The following is an 18,547-nucleotide window of genomic DNA, read 5'->3' on the forward strand; positions in this document are numbered from 1 at the left end:
AACTATGATGTAAATGGCATCCACTGGGGTTGTGCAGCTGTCCTGTCCACAGGGACCTCAGAGAAAAGCCCACCCAGAGGGTCCGGCAGCACTCAGCAGCCCACAAGCCTCGGGGCCCAGTGGCTAAGGTTTAGGAGATGAGGCCAGCTCTGTGCTCACCATCAATAGAGACTGAGATTCACCAGGCTTCTGGCATTCTGGAAAGGAGGTCACAAGTCCTGGTTTTCAGAGGGTGATGGACGAGGGGTATGTACACATCAGCCCCTGCTTCCATGAGGTGGCAGTTGAAAGGATCTGGTGTGGAAGAAGGGGGCTGCTATGTGCCTAGCACGTGCTAGGCGCTTTAATGCTTTTCTTTTACAGTTACCCTGCAAGGAAGCTGCTGCCACCTCCTCTTACAGTGGGACTTAGTGAAGGTGAGTAATGTGCCCTGTTAGTAGATGTGAAGTGAGAAGTTGAACCAGATCTAGTTTCTTCTCCTCCCTTCTCTTGGGGGAAGCCCCTACTCCCATTCTACTGCCAACTCTAGAAAAGTTAGTGTTCCTACTCGGGGGGACTGTGTCCTATGGGATGTCCTTGACTGCATTAGGGGTGGACACGGCTCTGCAGATGCATGGCTGGGGGACTTTTACAGCCCTGCCTAATCCCACCAGAGCCTCTCCCCTGCCTGACTCTGGGATCCCAGCAGGCCAGACACGTGGTACTCAATCAAAATGCGTTGCATACTGAAAAATGGGATAATTATTGAGGTTTATAATATTATAACATTATAATAATTATAATATGATTATACCATTGTTATATTAATTATTATATTATAATAGTTACAGTATTTAGTATAATAACAGTATGATTATTCAGAATAATCCTCCCGAATCCATCGCCAGAACTATGACCTGCGCAGGGCAGGGATGGGGGAGGGTCCTGAGCTGGAACACAGAACTTGCACGGCTTTCTCTTAAAACTAAGGCTGGGAGTTATCAGGGTGCTCTGAGGAACCAATCATACACTACAGCTCAGCCAAGTTCTGGGTGACGTGGGCTTCTGTGGGCAGACGTGGGCTTCTGTGGGCAGACGTGGGCTTCTGTGGGCAGCCCTGGGGATCTAATCTTGTATTTAAAAAAAAAATCATAGCATTGTAGAAACAGGGCCACTCAGATATCATCCAGTTAGGTGGTTTTAAATTCTGGATGAATATGAAAAGCACCAGAGGAAACCCTCTGCACTGCTGGTGGGAACGTAAAATGGCACAATTGCTTTGGAAATCAGCCTGGCAGTTTCTCAGAAAGGTTAAGCATAGAGTTACCATACGCCCCAGAAAGTCCATTCCCAGGTATATACCCAAGAGAAATAAAAACATGTCCATACAAAGACTTGCACATGAATATTCCCAGCAGCATTATTCACAAGAGCCAAAAGGTAGAAACAACCCAAATGTCCACCAACTGATGAACAGATAAATAAAATCTGGTATAGCCATACAACAGAATATTATTCAGTTATAAAATGGAATGAAATATTGATCCATGCTATGACATGAATAAACCTTGAAAACATAATTCCATTTATAGAATGGAATTGGTATGGAATGGAATAGGATTTACCAGAATAGGTAAATGCATAGAGATAGAAAGTAGATTAGTGGTTAACTAGGACTGGGGAGGATGGGGAGAAATAGGAAGTGACCGCTAATGGCTTTGGGGTCTCTTTTAGGAGAAGTTAAAATACTCTAAGATTAGACTGTAGTGACTGTACTGCTTTGTGAAAATGCTAAAACTATTAAATTGTACAATTTGAATTGGTGAATTGCATGGTATCTAATTTATATCTTAATAAAGCTGATTAAAAAATCAACCAAGGGAGATTTTGTATACTATCAGTGTACAACCCTTACCCTGGCTAATTACATCATCTATCTCTAAATCCAATGTGCAGCCAGGGCTGAGACACAAGGCCCTAGTCCAACCTCCTTCTCACTTTGCATATGGGGAAACGGGGACCCACTGGGGGGATGAGGTGACCAGGTCACACAGTGGGTAACTGGCTGAGTCTGGGACACAATCCAGGACTCGCACCTCTCTGCTTGCCAAGTGCCCCAAGTGCCGTCCATCTGCTACATCTTCCCATCTGCCTCGGCTTCTATTTAAGGCAGCAAATGCACTCATCAGGAAAATCCCAAGACCTCCTTAGAACCCCACTGCCTCAGACATCTTTGTGTACACATCTTGTCTTCCCAATGATAGAGACTGTCATATCACATGTTTTCATGTCCTTGGGTGATGTTAAGACAACTGATTCTTCATTTCAGGAAAAAAGAGACCTTTGCCCACAATACCTAAATAAATTCTTCTTTATTGGCTCCTCCCCAGGCTGGGTTGGACACCTCTCTCCTTACCTTTACCTTACCCTCCCTGAGTGCCCCTGACCTGCTGTATTTCCAAGGAAATGCATTTCCCAGTTTCCCTGCCCTTGGGTTTCTATGTAGGTTTGACCAATGGGAGGCACTGACAGAGACTGGAGGGTAGGAAAAGGAGCTAAGTATTTCTCCCTCATCTCTTTCTACCTCAGGGGATGTTTTCGGCAGTAGTTGAGTCCCCTAGGGCTTCAGCTTTCACTAGACTGACTCCCTGTGGCTCCAGCTCCTGGGCTCTGGAATACTGCCATATTTCTTTGTCTCTTTGTCTCTCCAGCTCTAGGAGTGATAAGCAGGTTCTACTGTTGCTAATTTCTGGGTTGCCTCACTGGTCACTTTAGCTACTTAGTTCTTCATCCCTTATGCAATCAATTCCCTGTATCAAATTCCCTCTGTAAGAAACCTGCCAAGAGTGGTTTCAGTTCTGATTGTCCATGACTGATACACAATTATCTACCTGTATCTATTTCTGGATTCTTCATATTTTTTTTAATGATTTTTAAAATTTTTTATTTTTTATTTATTTATTTTTGGCTGCGTTGGGTCTTCGTTGCTGCACGCAGGCTTTCTCTAGTTGGTGGTGAACAGGGGCTACTGTTCGTTGCGGTGCGCGGTCTTCTCATTGCAGTGGCTTCTTTTGTTGCAGAGCATGGGCTCTAGGCACATGGGCTCAGCAGTTGTGGCTCGTGGGCTCTAGAGCATAAGCTCAGTAGTGTGGCGCACAGGCTTACCTACTCTGCGGCATGTGGGATCTTCCCGGACCAGGGCTCGAACCCATGTCCGCTGCATTGGCAGGTGGATTCTTAACCACTGCGCCACCAGAGAAGCCCTGGATTCTTCATATTTTTATTGAACTATTTATTTATTGCTAAACCAGCACCAGACTGTCTTAATTACTTTTGTGCTAATATTTGGGCTTTTTAATATCTGATAGTACAAATCCTGTTTCCTTTCACACATCGTTTTTCTTTTTCTTTTGTTTTTTCTTGGCTATTATCATGCACTCAGTCTTCCAGATTACTTTACAATTCAAGCTACTACCAAAAAAATCCCATTGGAATTATGATTTGCAGCATTAAATATAATGGATTAATTTGGGAGAATGTATTCATAAGGTATTTCTCACTATTTAGATCTTCTTAAATGTCCTTCAGTCAGAATTTTTAACTTTTCCATAAAGTTATGGAACATATCTTATTAACTTTATTCCTATCCATATATCAGTTTTGTCACAATTGAAAATGGGATCTCACGAATTATTACATTTTCTCTAATTTTTTTTACTACTAGATACATGAAACTACTGACTTTAAGGTATTTCTACCTCTGGTCACCTTGCTGAACTCTTATTAATTGGAATTCACTTGTATTTTAGGATAATCACATGAATTTTGTTTCTTCCTTCCCAGCATTTACTCTTTATTTTGTTTTCCTGGCTTATTGCATTGGTAAGGCCTCTAGAATGATATTGAATATTAGCAATCATCTTTGTCTTATTTCTGAAGTATGTAGATTATCTTAAATCTACAATCTAAATTAAATGTTGATTTGTGACAAATTCTACTTATTAGGTTAGAGACAGTCCTTCTACTGTTAGCCTACGAAGAATCTTGAAAGATTAGCATGACTTACTCTGAACAAATCCATTCTGTTCCTAAGTGAACACTACTTTACTAAGTGCTTAAAAAAAAATCTGTTCTCAAACTTTTCTTGGTATTACCATCAAGCTTATCATTCCAGGTTTTAGAATTCATTTTTCAAGAATCTGTATGACATTTCCCTGTCTATTCTTCTGGCATTTCCCCAAGACTCCATAGTTTTTCAAAGTGTGCTGGTGCTGGCTCAGCAATGACATATGCAAATTTTCTTCAAGGCCATTTTTCTCAACCTGAAGACTGACTGTAAAGCATCAAAATATTTCCTGACTACTCTCTCTCTTATCTTGGACTTCAGTTTCATTCTCTTTGTTCTTTTCACCTTTCTGCAGTTAGTATACTGACTGGCTTCCTTGTTGAAAAAGAGAAAAACAAAACAGAAATTGAGCGGCTCTTCTTCTGTCCTGTTAATCTCACATACCATCCTCAAGATGGCTCTGCTATTAAATTGTTCATCATTTTGCTCTGACCAAAATATGCACCTACAGAAGTCCTTTTAAAAAAAAAGGTCTCTGGGCTTCCCTGGTGGTGCAGTGGTTGAGAGTCCGCCTGCCGATGCAGGGGATGCGGGTTCGTGCCCCGGTCCGGGAAGATCCCACATGCCGCAGAGTGGCTGGGCCTGTAAGCCATGGCCGCTGAGCCTGCACGTCCGGAGCCTGCGCATCCGGAGCCTGTGCTCCGCAACGGGAGAGGCCACAACAGTGAGAGGCCCGCGTACCGCAGGAAAAAAAAAAAAAAAAGGTCTCTGCCCCTTTGTTTTTGGTCATATGTTCTACCTTCCTTCTCTTTAAAATACTGTTTTAAATTGTGGGCTCTGAATGCCTTCATCTTTCAGACTATCTGATATATTCATAGTCCATGTGAAAAATATTCCCTTTTAGATCTACCCTTGTTTAATATTTTTGAAATCTGATCTTCTAAAGATTAGAATACATGGAAGATTAAACCCTGAATTCCACTCATTTCATATTAATGATTCTAAGACACCAGGGTCATTTTCTTCCAAGGGTCTTGTCACTTATACACTTCCAACCCAGTCTTCCTTGCTGACCGGCAGGGCAGTGTTTCTTCTACCTTCCAAACAACCAAATCATCAGCTAGAAAGGCCAAGGCCTCAACAGATGCTCTGCTTTTAACGGAACTCCACTGTCTGGATGGCCAAGAAGTCCCCCATATGTGATGTGCCAGCTTGAAGTCTCTTAGGAGGACACAGGGAACATCCTCTCTGTCCAAAGTCGTCTGGCATCTTCTCTGGATTGCTCAGTTCACCCTTAGGTGCTGCCTGTACTCAGTTACTCTTTTACCTATCCTGGCACATGTCTCAACTTCATAGCAGGCTTCCTGGAGGCAAGAAGAGCTTCTGTGCAGCCCACACAGCAGCACATAAGTTCTCTAAACACCTTCCAGAAGAGCCTGGTTGGGGCAAACTGGCACCTAATTTACTTTTAGCCTAAGTGGGGACACCTCCATGTTCCGAATCAGAACTAAAGCATCAGGGAGTTGCTGACACACAGTAAAGCTTCCCAACTGATAGGCCTCAGAAGGTGGCAAGTGGGATGAACCGTTCATTCTCTCAGTTGTTGGAGCAAGGGGACAGGACCAGGGGCGCCGGGAGCCTCAAGCACCCTTGTCTGCTTACCCCAGCGTGCTATACAACAACACATTTCCTATGGGTGCCAAGGACAAGAAAAAGCTGGGAAGCAGGGGCTTCCCTGGTGGCACAGTGGTTAAGAATCTGCCTGCCAATGCAAGGGACATGGGTTCGAGCCCTGGCCTGGGAAGATCCCACATGTCGCGGAGCAACTAAGCCCGCGCACCACAACTACTGAGCCTGTGTTCAAGAGCCTGCAAGCCACAACTACTGAGCCCATGTGCCACAACTACTGAGCCTGTGCTCTAGAGCCCATGCGCCACAACTACTGAGCCCATGTGCCCCAACTACTGAAGCCTGCGTGCCTAGAGCCCATGCTCCGCAACAAAAGAAGCCACCGCAATGAGAAGCCCGCACACTGCAACAAAGAGTAGCCCCTGCTCACCACAACTAGAGAAAGCCCGTGCACAGCAATGATGACCCAACACAGCCAAAAAACAAATTAATTAATTAATTTAAAAAAATAAAGCTGGGAAGCATCATTACTAGTTCATAATTAAGCCCATTAGCCTGGAACTGTGACTCTTGATTGGGACTCTCTTAGCAGAATCCCCTCAAGTACGATGTTATCACAGCAGATGGTGTCAGCCAGAATCATACCTCCTGACTGAACACTAGTGCATTAATGCCCTCAGAGGAGAAAAAAAAAGTGCTAACACTTCTGACTGCCCAGCACTATGCCATCTATGAATTTACTTAATCTTCCAACATTTGAAGAAGGAACAATTATTACTCTCCTTACTTTACAGATAAGGAAACAGGAACAGAGAGACTAATTAACTTTCCCAAAGACACACAACCAGTAAATGGCAGAGCTGGAATTTGAACCCAGGCAACCTGACTATAGAGCCCTGTGCTCTCTTCAGTGCCAAGAGACACTGCTTTGCCACGTGGATGGTGAAAGCAGCAGTATAATGACATTAAAAGAATGCTGGTTGGCAGCAATCCCACTACTGGGCATATACCCTGAGAAAACCATAACTCAAAAAGAGTCATGTACCAAAATGTTCATTGCAGCTCTATTTACAATAGCCCAGAGATGGAAACAACCTAAGTGTCCATCATCGGATGAATGGATAAAGAAGATGTGGCACATATATACAATGGAATATTACTCAGCCATAAAAAGAGACGAAATTGAGCTATTTGTAATGAGGTGGATAGACCTAGAGTCTGTCATACAGAGTGAAGTAAGTCAGAAAGAGAGAGACAAATACCGTATGCTAACACATATATATGGAATTTAAAAAAAAAAAAATGTCATGAAAAACCTAGGGGTGAAACAGGAATAAAGACACAGACTTACTAGAGAATGGACTTGAGGCTATGGGGAGGGGGAAGGGTAAACGGTGACAAAGCAATAAAGAGGCATGGACATATATACACTACCAAACGTAAGGCAGTTAGCTAGTGGGAAGCAGCCGCATAGCACAGGGAGATCAGCTCGGTGCTTTGTGACCGCCTGGAGGGGTGGGATAGGGAGGGTGGGAGGGAGGGAGACGCAAGCGGGAAGAGATATGGGAATATATGTGTATATATAACTGATTCATTTTGTTGTGAAGCTGAAACTAACATACCATTGTAAAGCAATTATACTCCAATAAAGATGTTAAAAAAAAAAAAAAAAAAGAATGCTGGTTGGCACTTAGCTTTGGTTGTGCTGCCCCTTAGCTATGACCTTAGGTAACTGATTTCACTTATCTGCCCAGACACCGCATTTTCAGACAGTCATTTATTAAGCATTTATACCTCAGGAACTACAGATCAATGAAATAATTTGATCTCTGCCATGTCCGGATGAGAGACAGGAGAAGGTGCATTTACCCATCCTGGTTTCCAGGATACCTGTCACTCATTTCCATTTTAATTTAGCAGAGACTAAACAGAGTAGGCATTACACCAACATGTTGCTACAAGTTCTTATTGAATTTAGCGCAAACATACTATCTGACAGTAAGAGTATAATTGAAAAACTGTACCTTTTTCATAATGGGTTTGAGAAGAAAACTGCACCAACAACTTAGAAATGTGACACATTACGAATGTTAGGTCTATTAATTTGGGATGATTTCTTACACTAACTTAGTGGTTTTATTTTTTTAAAAGCGACTAGAGAGAAACGATGCCCCTACCTCATTTTTCTCTTGTCTGAAAAGGTCAAAATTACGTTTTTTTGGCATTATTTACTCTTTTATATGGATTACTAACTGGCAGAAATTTTTTTTTCCCAATTTGTATTTCTTTCAACATTTTCCAGGCAATCAACTCGGAACTGTCCAGTTAGTGTTAGCACAGGTGCTATCTGAATCCACAGTAGACTGGGAGCTCTTGTTTTCATTAGTTTACTAGGTGCCTGGAGCCAAAGACGGTGTCTTCCTCAATAGCAATTCCCAGCATCTATACAGTACCTGGCACAGTGAGGCAGCGGAGTAAATATTTGTTGGATGAATGGTCTAGTGCATTAAAATTGAACTCTCCCTAGGTAATTTATCAAGTGTCAGTTCATAAAAGCTTCACTCTGGTCACGAATTCCCCAGTTGTTCTTAACAATACATGATGGTCTCGGCAAAACTGCAGAGTAAAACATTCCACATCTCAAGGAATGATGAGAGCCTTTACGATTTGTTCAGTGGTAACGGGGTCTCTGTCCCGTGTGAGCTACGGGATGTGTACCTCCATCTCTGAGTCTGGAGTTTTCCTTTGGTGAAACTGGTATCCATTGGTGTCGATGAATGGCTGTAAGCAGACAAGCAGGCCTTGAACATTTTCTGCCAGAAAATCCATTTTACCTTGATATTGTTCTTGCTAAGTTTTACGATGTCTTATTCTAATTGTCTGTGTAGGAGACAGCAAGAAGCTGTGAGGAAGGGCTCTGTAACTTTGCGGTAAGATCTAGGACTTTAGCAATTCCAGATAAATTTCAGGATCTGAGTCCAAAGAATAAATATTTCATGAGTTCACTTTTGCACAGAGGCTCATGACTAAGAATGTACTCAATCTTTTTCCTGCCTTAAGGAAAAAAATACTGACATAAATATTGCTGTTTTCCTTCACAGCATTCACTTCTAACAAACCCAACACTGTTTTCCCTTGGTTTCTTACAGATTTTCTTTTTGCCTCTCATTTCTGCATATCAGTGCTCACTCTCTGCCTTAAAAGAAGATTCCTCTTCTTTTCTTTCTTTCTTCAGGTGGGGAACAGCATTCACGGACTTGCCCCTAGCCACTGCTTTAAATGCATACCCCAGTAGCATCACACGGGAGCCCTCAAGGAACAGTAAGACAAAATTATCGTTGCCATGGAAGCACAGCTGCTAGTGTGTAAAATAATGTCGAAAGAGCCCGTTCTTTATCACCCTTTGCACTCTGCAAGAGTTATGGCAGAATCGGGCATGAGCTGCGAGTGTTATTTTTCCACTCGGCAGACACCATCCAACTCACCCAAATGAATGAAATGATGATTCATTCCAGAAAGAAGTTCAAGTTGGATGAATAAAATGCAGACTCTGTTCAGGGCAGGTCCTGGACATTCTAATTGCACAAGACCAAGTGTGAGCAGGAGCTGAATGTGGGGTACGAGGTCCTGAGGGGATACAGATGAGGATTAATCTATTTTGGTTTTCATTCGTGCTTAAAAATCTCTTCAAATGGTCCTCTCGCTGTTCCCCAATTCTTGTAGGTTCTTCAGAAGCTTCTATTACAAACTCCCCTAGTTAGCCTCCGAAGCCATACACTGGGCCTAATTTTAAGGGCTTTTAAAATTGCCTTAAATATAGTTACAGCGTCTTTATCCAGCCACGGAATGCAACTGGCTAGTGGAGCCGTTAGCACAGCAACACCTCTTGCTTTTGAGGTCTCAGCGGTACAGAGTGGATGTTTAAACCATTCCCTATTCAGTAGGGGAGGATTAGGTAGGTTTCTGCAGGTTTCTTGTAACATGAGCCTACGGGGATGTTCCTCTAATTATTCTAACCCTTTTTAGTGGATTGCCTAGACTAAGCCGTTTGGTATTTTAAATGCTGCAGCCTTTCCCCAATAAAACCACTGGCGAGTCCTGCGATATGGCTGTGATTTTAGATTCCATATATTAGAATGTTAATTGTAATAAAATGTAAACCCGTCCTTCCCTGATCAAATACACCAGGGAAATTCACAGTGTCTGAGTGTGCAGTTCTTAATCAACTCCCAAAAGGGAAAGGAAACATGGATATTAGAAATCAATTCCTTCATCCTGGCTATTATCATGCTGCCCCTTTTCCTTTTTCAGACCTCCAGGGCATGCAGGTATCATGCTGACTGTTACCTGAACTTCTGGAAAGCTGCTTTCACAGAATGTCTGGTAAAGATCAACTCTTCCCAGGCTTCCCTTTCTTCACTATAAAAAGGCTAAGGTGACGGATTTTACTTCATCAGTCTGATCTTTATTAAAGGGTATGACTCAAGATTAGGGCCTCCAGATGTTCCACAGTAAACAAGGAACAAATGGCATTCAAAGTGATAAAAAGGTGTGCCACCTTGCTTACAGAGAAATACAACTGAAACAGAAATTCTGATTTTTACCCATCAGACTAGCAGGGTTTTAAAAAAGTTAGCGAAGGCTAGGCGCATGTCTCCTGTGGGATCACAGAGGCCCTGTCAAATAGCTGTTGTGTGTATAGTGTCGAGAGGCGTAATCAGGTAGGATATCTTTGGAGGGAAACTTCATTAGGCAATATCTAAATTAAATACGTGCATTCCTTTTGGACCAGCATCTCTACTTGTAAGGAATTTATTCTGCCGATGGATTTGCTCAAGTGCACGACGTGTATAAGGATGGCGGCAAAGCTGTCATTTTAGAGATGCAGGGCAGCCTAAATGTCCATCAGTATTGATTGGTTAAATAAATATGTGCCTGTTTAAACACAGAATAGCTCTAGATTGACAAGAAATGCTAACAATGTTTGTCTCTGGGGAAAACTAGGGAATAAGAGGGTGGAAAGGAAAAGTAACTTTTGGATAGTTTTGAATTTTTACCACTGTCTGTATTACTTCCTAAAAAAGGTTGAATAGCACAGCAGTTCTCTTTATTACTTTCTACTTAGTCTCCAAATAGTTAAAAGCTTCCTCTGCTTTGTGTAAGATGAAATCTCAAGTTGGGACAGGCTGGGAACTGAGCAGATCTGTTTCAATTCTCTCAACTTCTGAGTCCCAAATGTCCCAGCAGAATGGATTCTCTGTGGTCTCACCAATTCCTTCCCTAGGGCCATTCTCCCACTTGCAGGTCGGAAAGCATTGCCCACATTCTGCCTGGACAGTTATTTCTTGGTATTCTCAGACAGAAATATCATTTCTATTTCCTTTTATCTCCTCTGAAAACATCCCCATGCTGTTTCTGCTTTTCACTTGTTAGAGTTTCAGAGCTGTGTCTTTACCTATTGTGTGAACTCTCTTCCATGTGACCTTTCCTTTGGAATGAAGCACCCCTTTCTGTTGCTAAACTTAGACCATACATCTTAACCCATCAACCTAGGAGATACACCATTCCTTGAGCTAGACTTTGAATCCCCTTGTCCTGCTTCTCACTACATGGACTGCTAAGGCCTTAAATCTCAAAAACTGCTAAAAATTGCTACCAGCTAGCATCAAACATTGTGCAAAGCACCTTACACATACAGTGCCATTTAATTCTCATAACAGTGAGACATTGTTAAATTCCATTTTGGGATGAGGAAAATGAGGCATAGAGAAGATAAGAAACAGGCCAAAGGTCACACGGCTAGTGAGGGGCAAAGCTGGGATTCAAACTACCTGAGATTCCAAAGCGTGTCCAAAGTGCTCCAACAAAATCACCACTCCACACTGGATTCTGCAGTCTTCTCTCATGAGCCTGCAACATCCTGCCATTTTGCTTCCGTAAACTTCCACCTGTTACCCCACCGTGGGCTCTAATCTTGGCACGGGTCCTTAGATTGGGGTGTGCTATGCCCTCTCCTCCTCGAGTGGTTGGAATTCACTGGCCTCTCACTTCAGCAGGAGGGCCCAACAATGACCTAAGTCTTGGTTTGACAGATTTTGGGGGAGGGAGGTTGTGATGAAATTAAAGCCATATAAAGAACCACTAGAATTCTTACATTCTTCTGCTTCACCATGAGCCCAAGGAAGTGCAAAGCTATGCTGAGGAGACAGATGTAGCTGATTATGATGTATCCGTCTGTTTACTTTTTTTTAAATTTATTTTTGGCTGCGTTGGGTCTTCGTTGCTGTGCGTAGGCTTTCTCTAGTTGCTGCGAGCCGGGGCTACTCTTCGTTGCAGTGCACAGGCTTCTCATTGTGGAGGCTTCTCTTGTTGTGGAGCATGAGCTCTCGGCGCGCAGGCTTCAGTAGTTGTGGCGCACGGGCTCAGTAGTTGTGGCTCACGGGCTCTAGAGCGCAGGCTCAGTAGTTGTGGTGCACGGGCTTAGTTGCTCTGCGGCATGTGGGATCTTCCCGGACCAGGGCTCGAACCCGTGTCCCCTGCATCAACAGGCGGATTCTTAACCACTGCGCCACCAGGGAAGTCCCCGTCCATTTACTTTTGAACATCATGCCTCTTTAAGAAAAAGAATATGTACATGTATAACTGATTCACTTTGTTAGAAAGCAGAAACTAACACACCATTGTAAAGCAATTATACTCCAATAAAGATGTTAAAAAAAAAAAAAAGAAAGAGTTGGTCTCTAATTAGTTAAAAATGGAGCCACTAAAACAAGGGCAAACATAACAAGACAGGAAGCTGTGCTTTTCCAAAGTGTGGTCCTGCGCCTGCCCACCTCAGACTCTCCTTGGAGTGACCACTAAAAGGAAGGTTCTTAGGTCTCACCCTGACCCCCTAAATAGAGCCTCACAATCTCCATTTTTAACAAGCTGTCCAAGCGATTATTTGGCTTCCTAATTTGGGGGGAAATGGGCCTTTTTGCAGAATTGTTGAGGATTGCTTCTTTAGTGGAGTCTCAGCTGAATGTCAATTTCACCTCTATTTCACCTTTTAGATAATGCTGGGGCTTCTTAAACCGTGCCACCTTTCATGTGCGAAGGGACTTTCCTTTCTTTAGCTGCAGTTTGCTTTTTCTCTATCTCTGCCCCCTTATACCTTGCCTAGACATTTGTTGCCTCCCAGAGCAAAATGGTGGAAGCAAATCATTCTAGGGCTATTTAGGGTATTTACCTGGTACTTTTGGAAGATTCAGTCAGTCAGGGAATTCACTTAGAGCCGGGTGGGAAATACTCATCCAAATGGATCAATGCGGCTGCTGAAGGAACTCTTTGATGAGCTCAGATCTTAAAAGACTAGTTAAAAGCTGGAAAAATTAAGGGCAACAAAAAGGATCTATCATTTGTTGTGCTCAGAGCAGGGCCCAGGAGGCTGGAGTCACTGACCTGGAAGCATGGTGGGATATTAACAGGCATGAAAAACAAAGGACTCCTGTACTGTCCTTACTCCTTCATCTTCACTGTTAAGGAGGACCATTTTCAGTGGAAGTGGTAGACCAAGAAATGGAACAAGCAAGAGGGTTTTGAAGGCCAAGGTAATTACCTGACATGATTTCAACACTTCCAGTCCACGTGAATTACATCAATGTGACGATACTGTCAATTCACTGTTAGATATTCTCAGGGATCACAGAAAAACAGTGGATGATCAAGACCAGTAAGTAACTGAGTTTCAAAAATGCAAAGACCTAATCCCGTTAGTTTATGGAATACTGAGTTTGGTTTTACTGGCAGGTAATATTCCAGAAGAAATGACCAGTTTGTGAGCTCTCGGGAAGGAAGAAGGGGATCATATCAAATGAGTGGCTCACTAAGAAAATAATGCTCAATCTCCGCTCCTTTGAAAAGGGGGCTGTTGGTACACGAATGCCTGCATGGACAGGGTGACTAGACTGCTGGAGGAGGGGTGAGGGGACGGGCGGGGTATTGGGAAGGGTTGCTAGCTCACTGGTGATGGTGATGAGCAAGGTTACAGACCACTGGTGGGGAGGAGAGACAGACAGTCACTATACTGATAGTGGCGGAAGGTGGCTTTCTGGTAGTTCTGGATTTCAGTGGAGTGAACTCTTCAACATCATCTAGTAACAGTCTCCTGGAGATGTGGATGGACAGGGTCCCAAATGGTGGAATAATTAGCGGTGAGAGGCCTTAAAGCACAGGAGCGGAGAACACAGACTTTGAAGTCAGAATTCTGAGCGACCATGGGCAAGCTGCTTGGTTAGACCCTAAGCCTGAACTTCCCCACGTGTGAAAAGAATATCACCCACCTCACAGAGCAGTTGGGAAGATCAAGTGAAGTGACACATGCAGAGTTTGAAGCGCACATCTGGCTACTGGCCCCTGTACGTTTCTGTGGATCAGTGTCAACCTACCGGCGTTTCCAGTGTCACATGGCTGGACCGTCGTTTGCCCCACTCAAAATTATAGCGAAGCCTCCCATGAGAACGCCGTGGGCACAGTGAATAATATTCACGTTTAGCAGATGAATCCAGAACGCACGTGGTGGGCAAAGTCCTGCTCAAAAGATGATGCTCCCAGCTGGATACAGTTGTTCAGATACCTTCAGACCAGCTCAGAAGTGATGTGTTCCTGCCTGTCATCTGGTTAGATGTTTCCTTTAGAATGAATGCAGAATAATTCATCTGCTGAGCAGACATTCATTGAGCACCTGCTACTCATCAGGTACCGGGGAACAAAGGAGGGTGTGACACAAAGCTTACACTTAAGGAACGTACAGCCTCCAAGATGAGATGAATAAGAAAGGCAGTTTTAACACAAAATAGTGAATACATCATAGATATACACGGGGGCTGGGGGAAGTAGAGGAGCAGAGCACAGGAACTAGCCCAATTTGCAGAGGCGGGTGGAGGCAGTCAGAGTCCCTGGGAGAAGAGAGCCAGCGTCTGAGCAGAGGCTTAAGGGATGAGCAGGAGTTGGGTAAAGAGGATGGGAGTGACAGCATTTTCAGCAGAAGGAACAGTATTTGCAAAGGCACAGATGGGAGTAACAGCAGGGTATGGTGAATGCCAGGAACTACAAGCAGTTTGGTGTTGTAGGAGTTTAAACAGGAGGGTGAGAAATGGGGGAAAAATACGCTAGCTAGAGCAACAGGACAGGAGCAGATAGCGGGGGAATTCCAGAGAAGGCCTTGGACTTCATCTTGTGGGTCATGGAGAACCCCGGCAGATATCAAGCACTGCAAGGACGCAATCAGACGGTGTTCTAGAAAGATCACTCCAGTGATTGCGAGGAGAATGAGCTCATCGGGAGACTGGAGTCAGAGAGATCAGTGCCAGACAGAAGATGCTACTCCAAGATCAGTGTTGATAAGGAGGGAGGAAGGGCTACATACAAATACTAAGGAGGCAAGCTGAACAGACCTGAGGACTGCCTGGACATGGGCGGCAAAAGGGAGCGGAGCTGTGGATGATGTATAAATGCTTACCCTGGTGAGAAAGAAGAGAATTCAAGTGAAGTTATTGTGTTTTGTTTTTTTCAGTAGAAGGGGATGAATTTAAGTTTTGCCATGTGACGTCTGAGGTGTACAAGGATATAGAGGTTGAAATGTCAGTATAAAAACTCGCAGAGTAGTTTGCATTAGAGATAATAGCTTCAGAGTCAACAGCACTTATAAAATCTTGACAAGATGAGAAGGGCAGGTAGACTGTGATCAGGGAGAAAAGCAGTGGGCAGAGGAAGAACCCTGGGAGAACACCAATGTTTAACAGGAAGACAGAAGAGGCTGTGACAAAGACAGAAGAAAAAGTCCAAGGGCTAGAGAAGCAGAGATCACAGAAATCAAGAGATTAGTTTCAAGAAGCTGTGAGTGAGTGGTCACCGCTGTCAAATGCAGTAGAGAAAGGTCCGCCAAGTTGAAGGATGAAAACCGTACGCTTCCTTTAACAATTAACATGTATGCACACTGGTTAGACCTCTTGGTTGCAGACAATTGAATCCACTCAAGGTACTTCAGGCAGAAAGGTATTTATTAGAGGTTATTAGATAAGCATACACAATCTCCAGGAGGCCACAGACACAGGTTTGGAGGTCTCTCTCCCGGGACAGCAGCAATCACCAGGGCAAACACCCACCCTCACCACAGGACTGTTACAGCGGAAGCCCCACTGCCACCTGTGATCAGAACCTTCACCGAAGCTGCCCCAGATGAATAAACACCTCAGCCACGGAGTCTACAAAAAGGGCCACCCTTCCTAAGAGCAACCTCATTCCAGGATGAGTTTGCTCCATGCCACCTAACTGAATGTTCACCTTCAGACTTCCAAAGTCCCATCACCTACTTCATCCACAAATGATACCTCTTGTGCAGCATAAAAGGAAGATGGAGTCAAAAAAAAAAAAAAAAAGCAAGAACAATCTTTATTCCTCACAAACACATTTGTAAAAATGTATCAATGAAATCAAAAGATTCAGAACACAATTATCTGTAGGCAGCACATAAACTGAGGACCAAAACATCTGCTAAAAGGAAATACACCTGTAAACATGTATCTTAGGGAGCGTTTATAGGTGATCAACTCCACTGTGCACGGTGTGCAGCTGATTCCCTCCTTCTGGATAGATTTTTGTGGTAACCAAAAAAAAAAATGATCAGATTTTGGCAATAAACTATCTCAAGGGAGGGAAACACATTTTTTTTTTAAAAAGGCTTAAAAGGGCCAAATTACAATTATATATATAAAAAATGGCACAAGAATTGATTTCACAAAAATACTAAGGAAAGTATCTCAGGCCTACCTAACAGGAGGAAAAAAAGGTCTTACTCGGGGGCTTGAAACGGGGGCGGGAAATAAAGAGTTTGGTACGAGTTCTACCCTAAAAGGCAACGTATTGATTTCTGGTTCTACAGAAAGACTGTGCAACACCCTCCTATCCTCTTGCACGGGATGCTTTGGCACAACTTCACTAAAATTTTACACGCTTCAATTTGAGCCATAAATGCATCTCATATTGCATGTTGCTTCTTAAAAGAATGAAGCCTCGGATAAAAACCAACCCTTGAACTCTATATATTGACAGTGTGCATTCATAATTATGTCTTCTGAAAGCACGCAAGTTAGCAGCACCAATCGTTAAGACATTAAAAAATTATTCTTGTACTTGAGCAGCAACTTCTATAAAAATAAAGGCTATGTGATTTCTGATTAATAAACCTGCGAGAATTCAAAATGACTAAACTGCTTTAAGATAGGAAATTCAAAATCTCCCTGTATTGATATAACCTTTAACATGTTATATACTTTATTCAGCTTTTGAAAGAGGTAATCCTCTGTTAAAGAAGGTGTGAATGTTATGTCCTCAGCCTAAGAATATGAAACGTTGATAGATCACAGAACTGTAGAGCTAGAGAGGACCTTGTGATCGTTTAGTCCAACTTGCTCTTTTCAGACGGGGAAAATGAGGCCAACAGAGGGGAGATGGTCTGTCCAAGATCACACAATGGCAGAGGCTGGGCCCCCAGTGACCTCAATTCCCACCACTGTACTATATGGTACTCTCTACGGAGCGATCTTCCCAAGTTTTTCTGGTTTTCTTTGGTCCCATTCATTAAATAACAAAGAAACAACAGGTACACAGCAATACGATAAACACAGACTTATACTCCAATTTTAAAATCACAATATCAGAACGATTCCTGAGCCTTTAACTACCTTCATTTTTTGAGAATGCAGTCAGTAAGTTAGGGCTACCTACTGGGGTTATTTTCAAATATTTACACAGACACGGAAAACACCTTTCAGAACTATTCCTAGAAGACATTTCTACAAACACGTCCACGGGATGCCAAGACACTTTCCATGGGATGTAACGAAACTATGATGGTGAATGGAAGTAAGACGCTTCAGTCTCTCAAAGTGCAGTCATGAGTTTATCTCGATACATCATACTTTGCATTCCTCCTAAGTTCTTCTGGTTCTGGTCGTGGACATAATCGAAATGGCTGTCATCTCCACTGGCCGATGCTTTCCAATGCGGCCTGTCATCCTGAAAGGATGGCCTGTTTTGTTCGCAGAGTGAGTGGTCAGTGGGGGTATGAAGACAATGCAGAGAGGTGAGTGAAACAACACAAGCACAAAGGAAACGGACAAGAAAAACCATGAACCACATAAATGGGGATGGCTTTCAGATGGAAATGAATGGGTTTCCTACTTTCAAGTATTTAAAAAATTCACATGTGGGTGCTCTATCAACTTCCAAGTTGAGAACAGCTCTGCCCTTGGCTGTACCATCATCCCTCAAAGGGTGTCTGATGATCAAGTCGGTCTGGGGAAAGCGAGGCGGTGGTGAAAAAGGTTCCTTTTCTACGGGAATTCTCAAGAACTGTTGCCATGTGAACGGACACTGCGAACGCCTCAAGCAGCATTTTCCAAAAGTGCTGGACCAAATAATTCTCCTTTCCTGGAGAGTCTGATAAAGCACAATATGCTGGGAACCACCCCCAGAGATTCTGATGCAGCAGGTCTGGGGTGGGGCTGGGACTCTGCATGAACAAGTTTGCAGGTGACACTGATACTGCCAGGCAGCAGGGCCACCTGCGAGCAGCACCGGTCCAGCCTCCCTAGCATTCCCAGCCAGGTCTGCCTCACAAGGAAACCAATATGGTAAAACAGGCAAAAATAAGTGTTCAATTTTGTAAACACAAGGTTAAATTGAAAAGCATTTCTATAGATCTCTCTGTGTCTCATGTCTGGAAAAGAAACGGCCTTTGCAACACAGAAACATTTAGAAGTATTACTTCACTAGTTTTACTTGCTTTTAAATGTTACCTGAATATCAAGTGCTTATGATCAAACTGCACTG

At 43.3% G+C, this 18,547-nt stretch overlaps 1 protein-coding gene across 3 annotated transcripts in view; it reads right to left on the reverse strand.

Annotated features, from left to right (window-relative positions):
• EPB41L4B (erythrocyte membrane protein band 4.1 like 4B) overlaps positions 1-18,547 on the reverse strand; it is a 145,095-nt gene that overhangs the window by 46,696 nt on the left and 79,852 nt on the right. The window contains exon 16 of one of the 3 annotated variants that reach the window (XM_004269361.3): positions 15,697-17,744. The exons of the other annotated variants lie outside the window; for them this stretch is intronic. Coding sequence (XP_004269409.1) covers positions 17,597-17,744 — 148 coding nt within the window. The 3' untranslated portion in view covers positions 15,697-17,596. Of the gene's footprint in view, positions 1-15,696; positions 17,745-18,547 lie in introns of those variants that run through there. 3 annotated transcript variants of the gene reach the window in all.

The sequence above is a fragment of the Orcinus orca genome, chromosome 6, assembly GCF_937001465.1.
Source record: "Orcinus orca chromosome 6, mOrcOrc1.1, whole genome shotgun sequence".
Lineage (NCBI taxonomy): Eukaryota > Metazoa > Chordata > Mammalia > Artiodactyla > Delphinidae > Orcinus > Orcinus orca.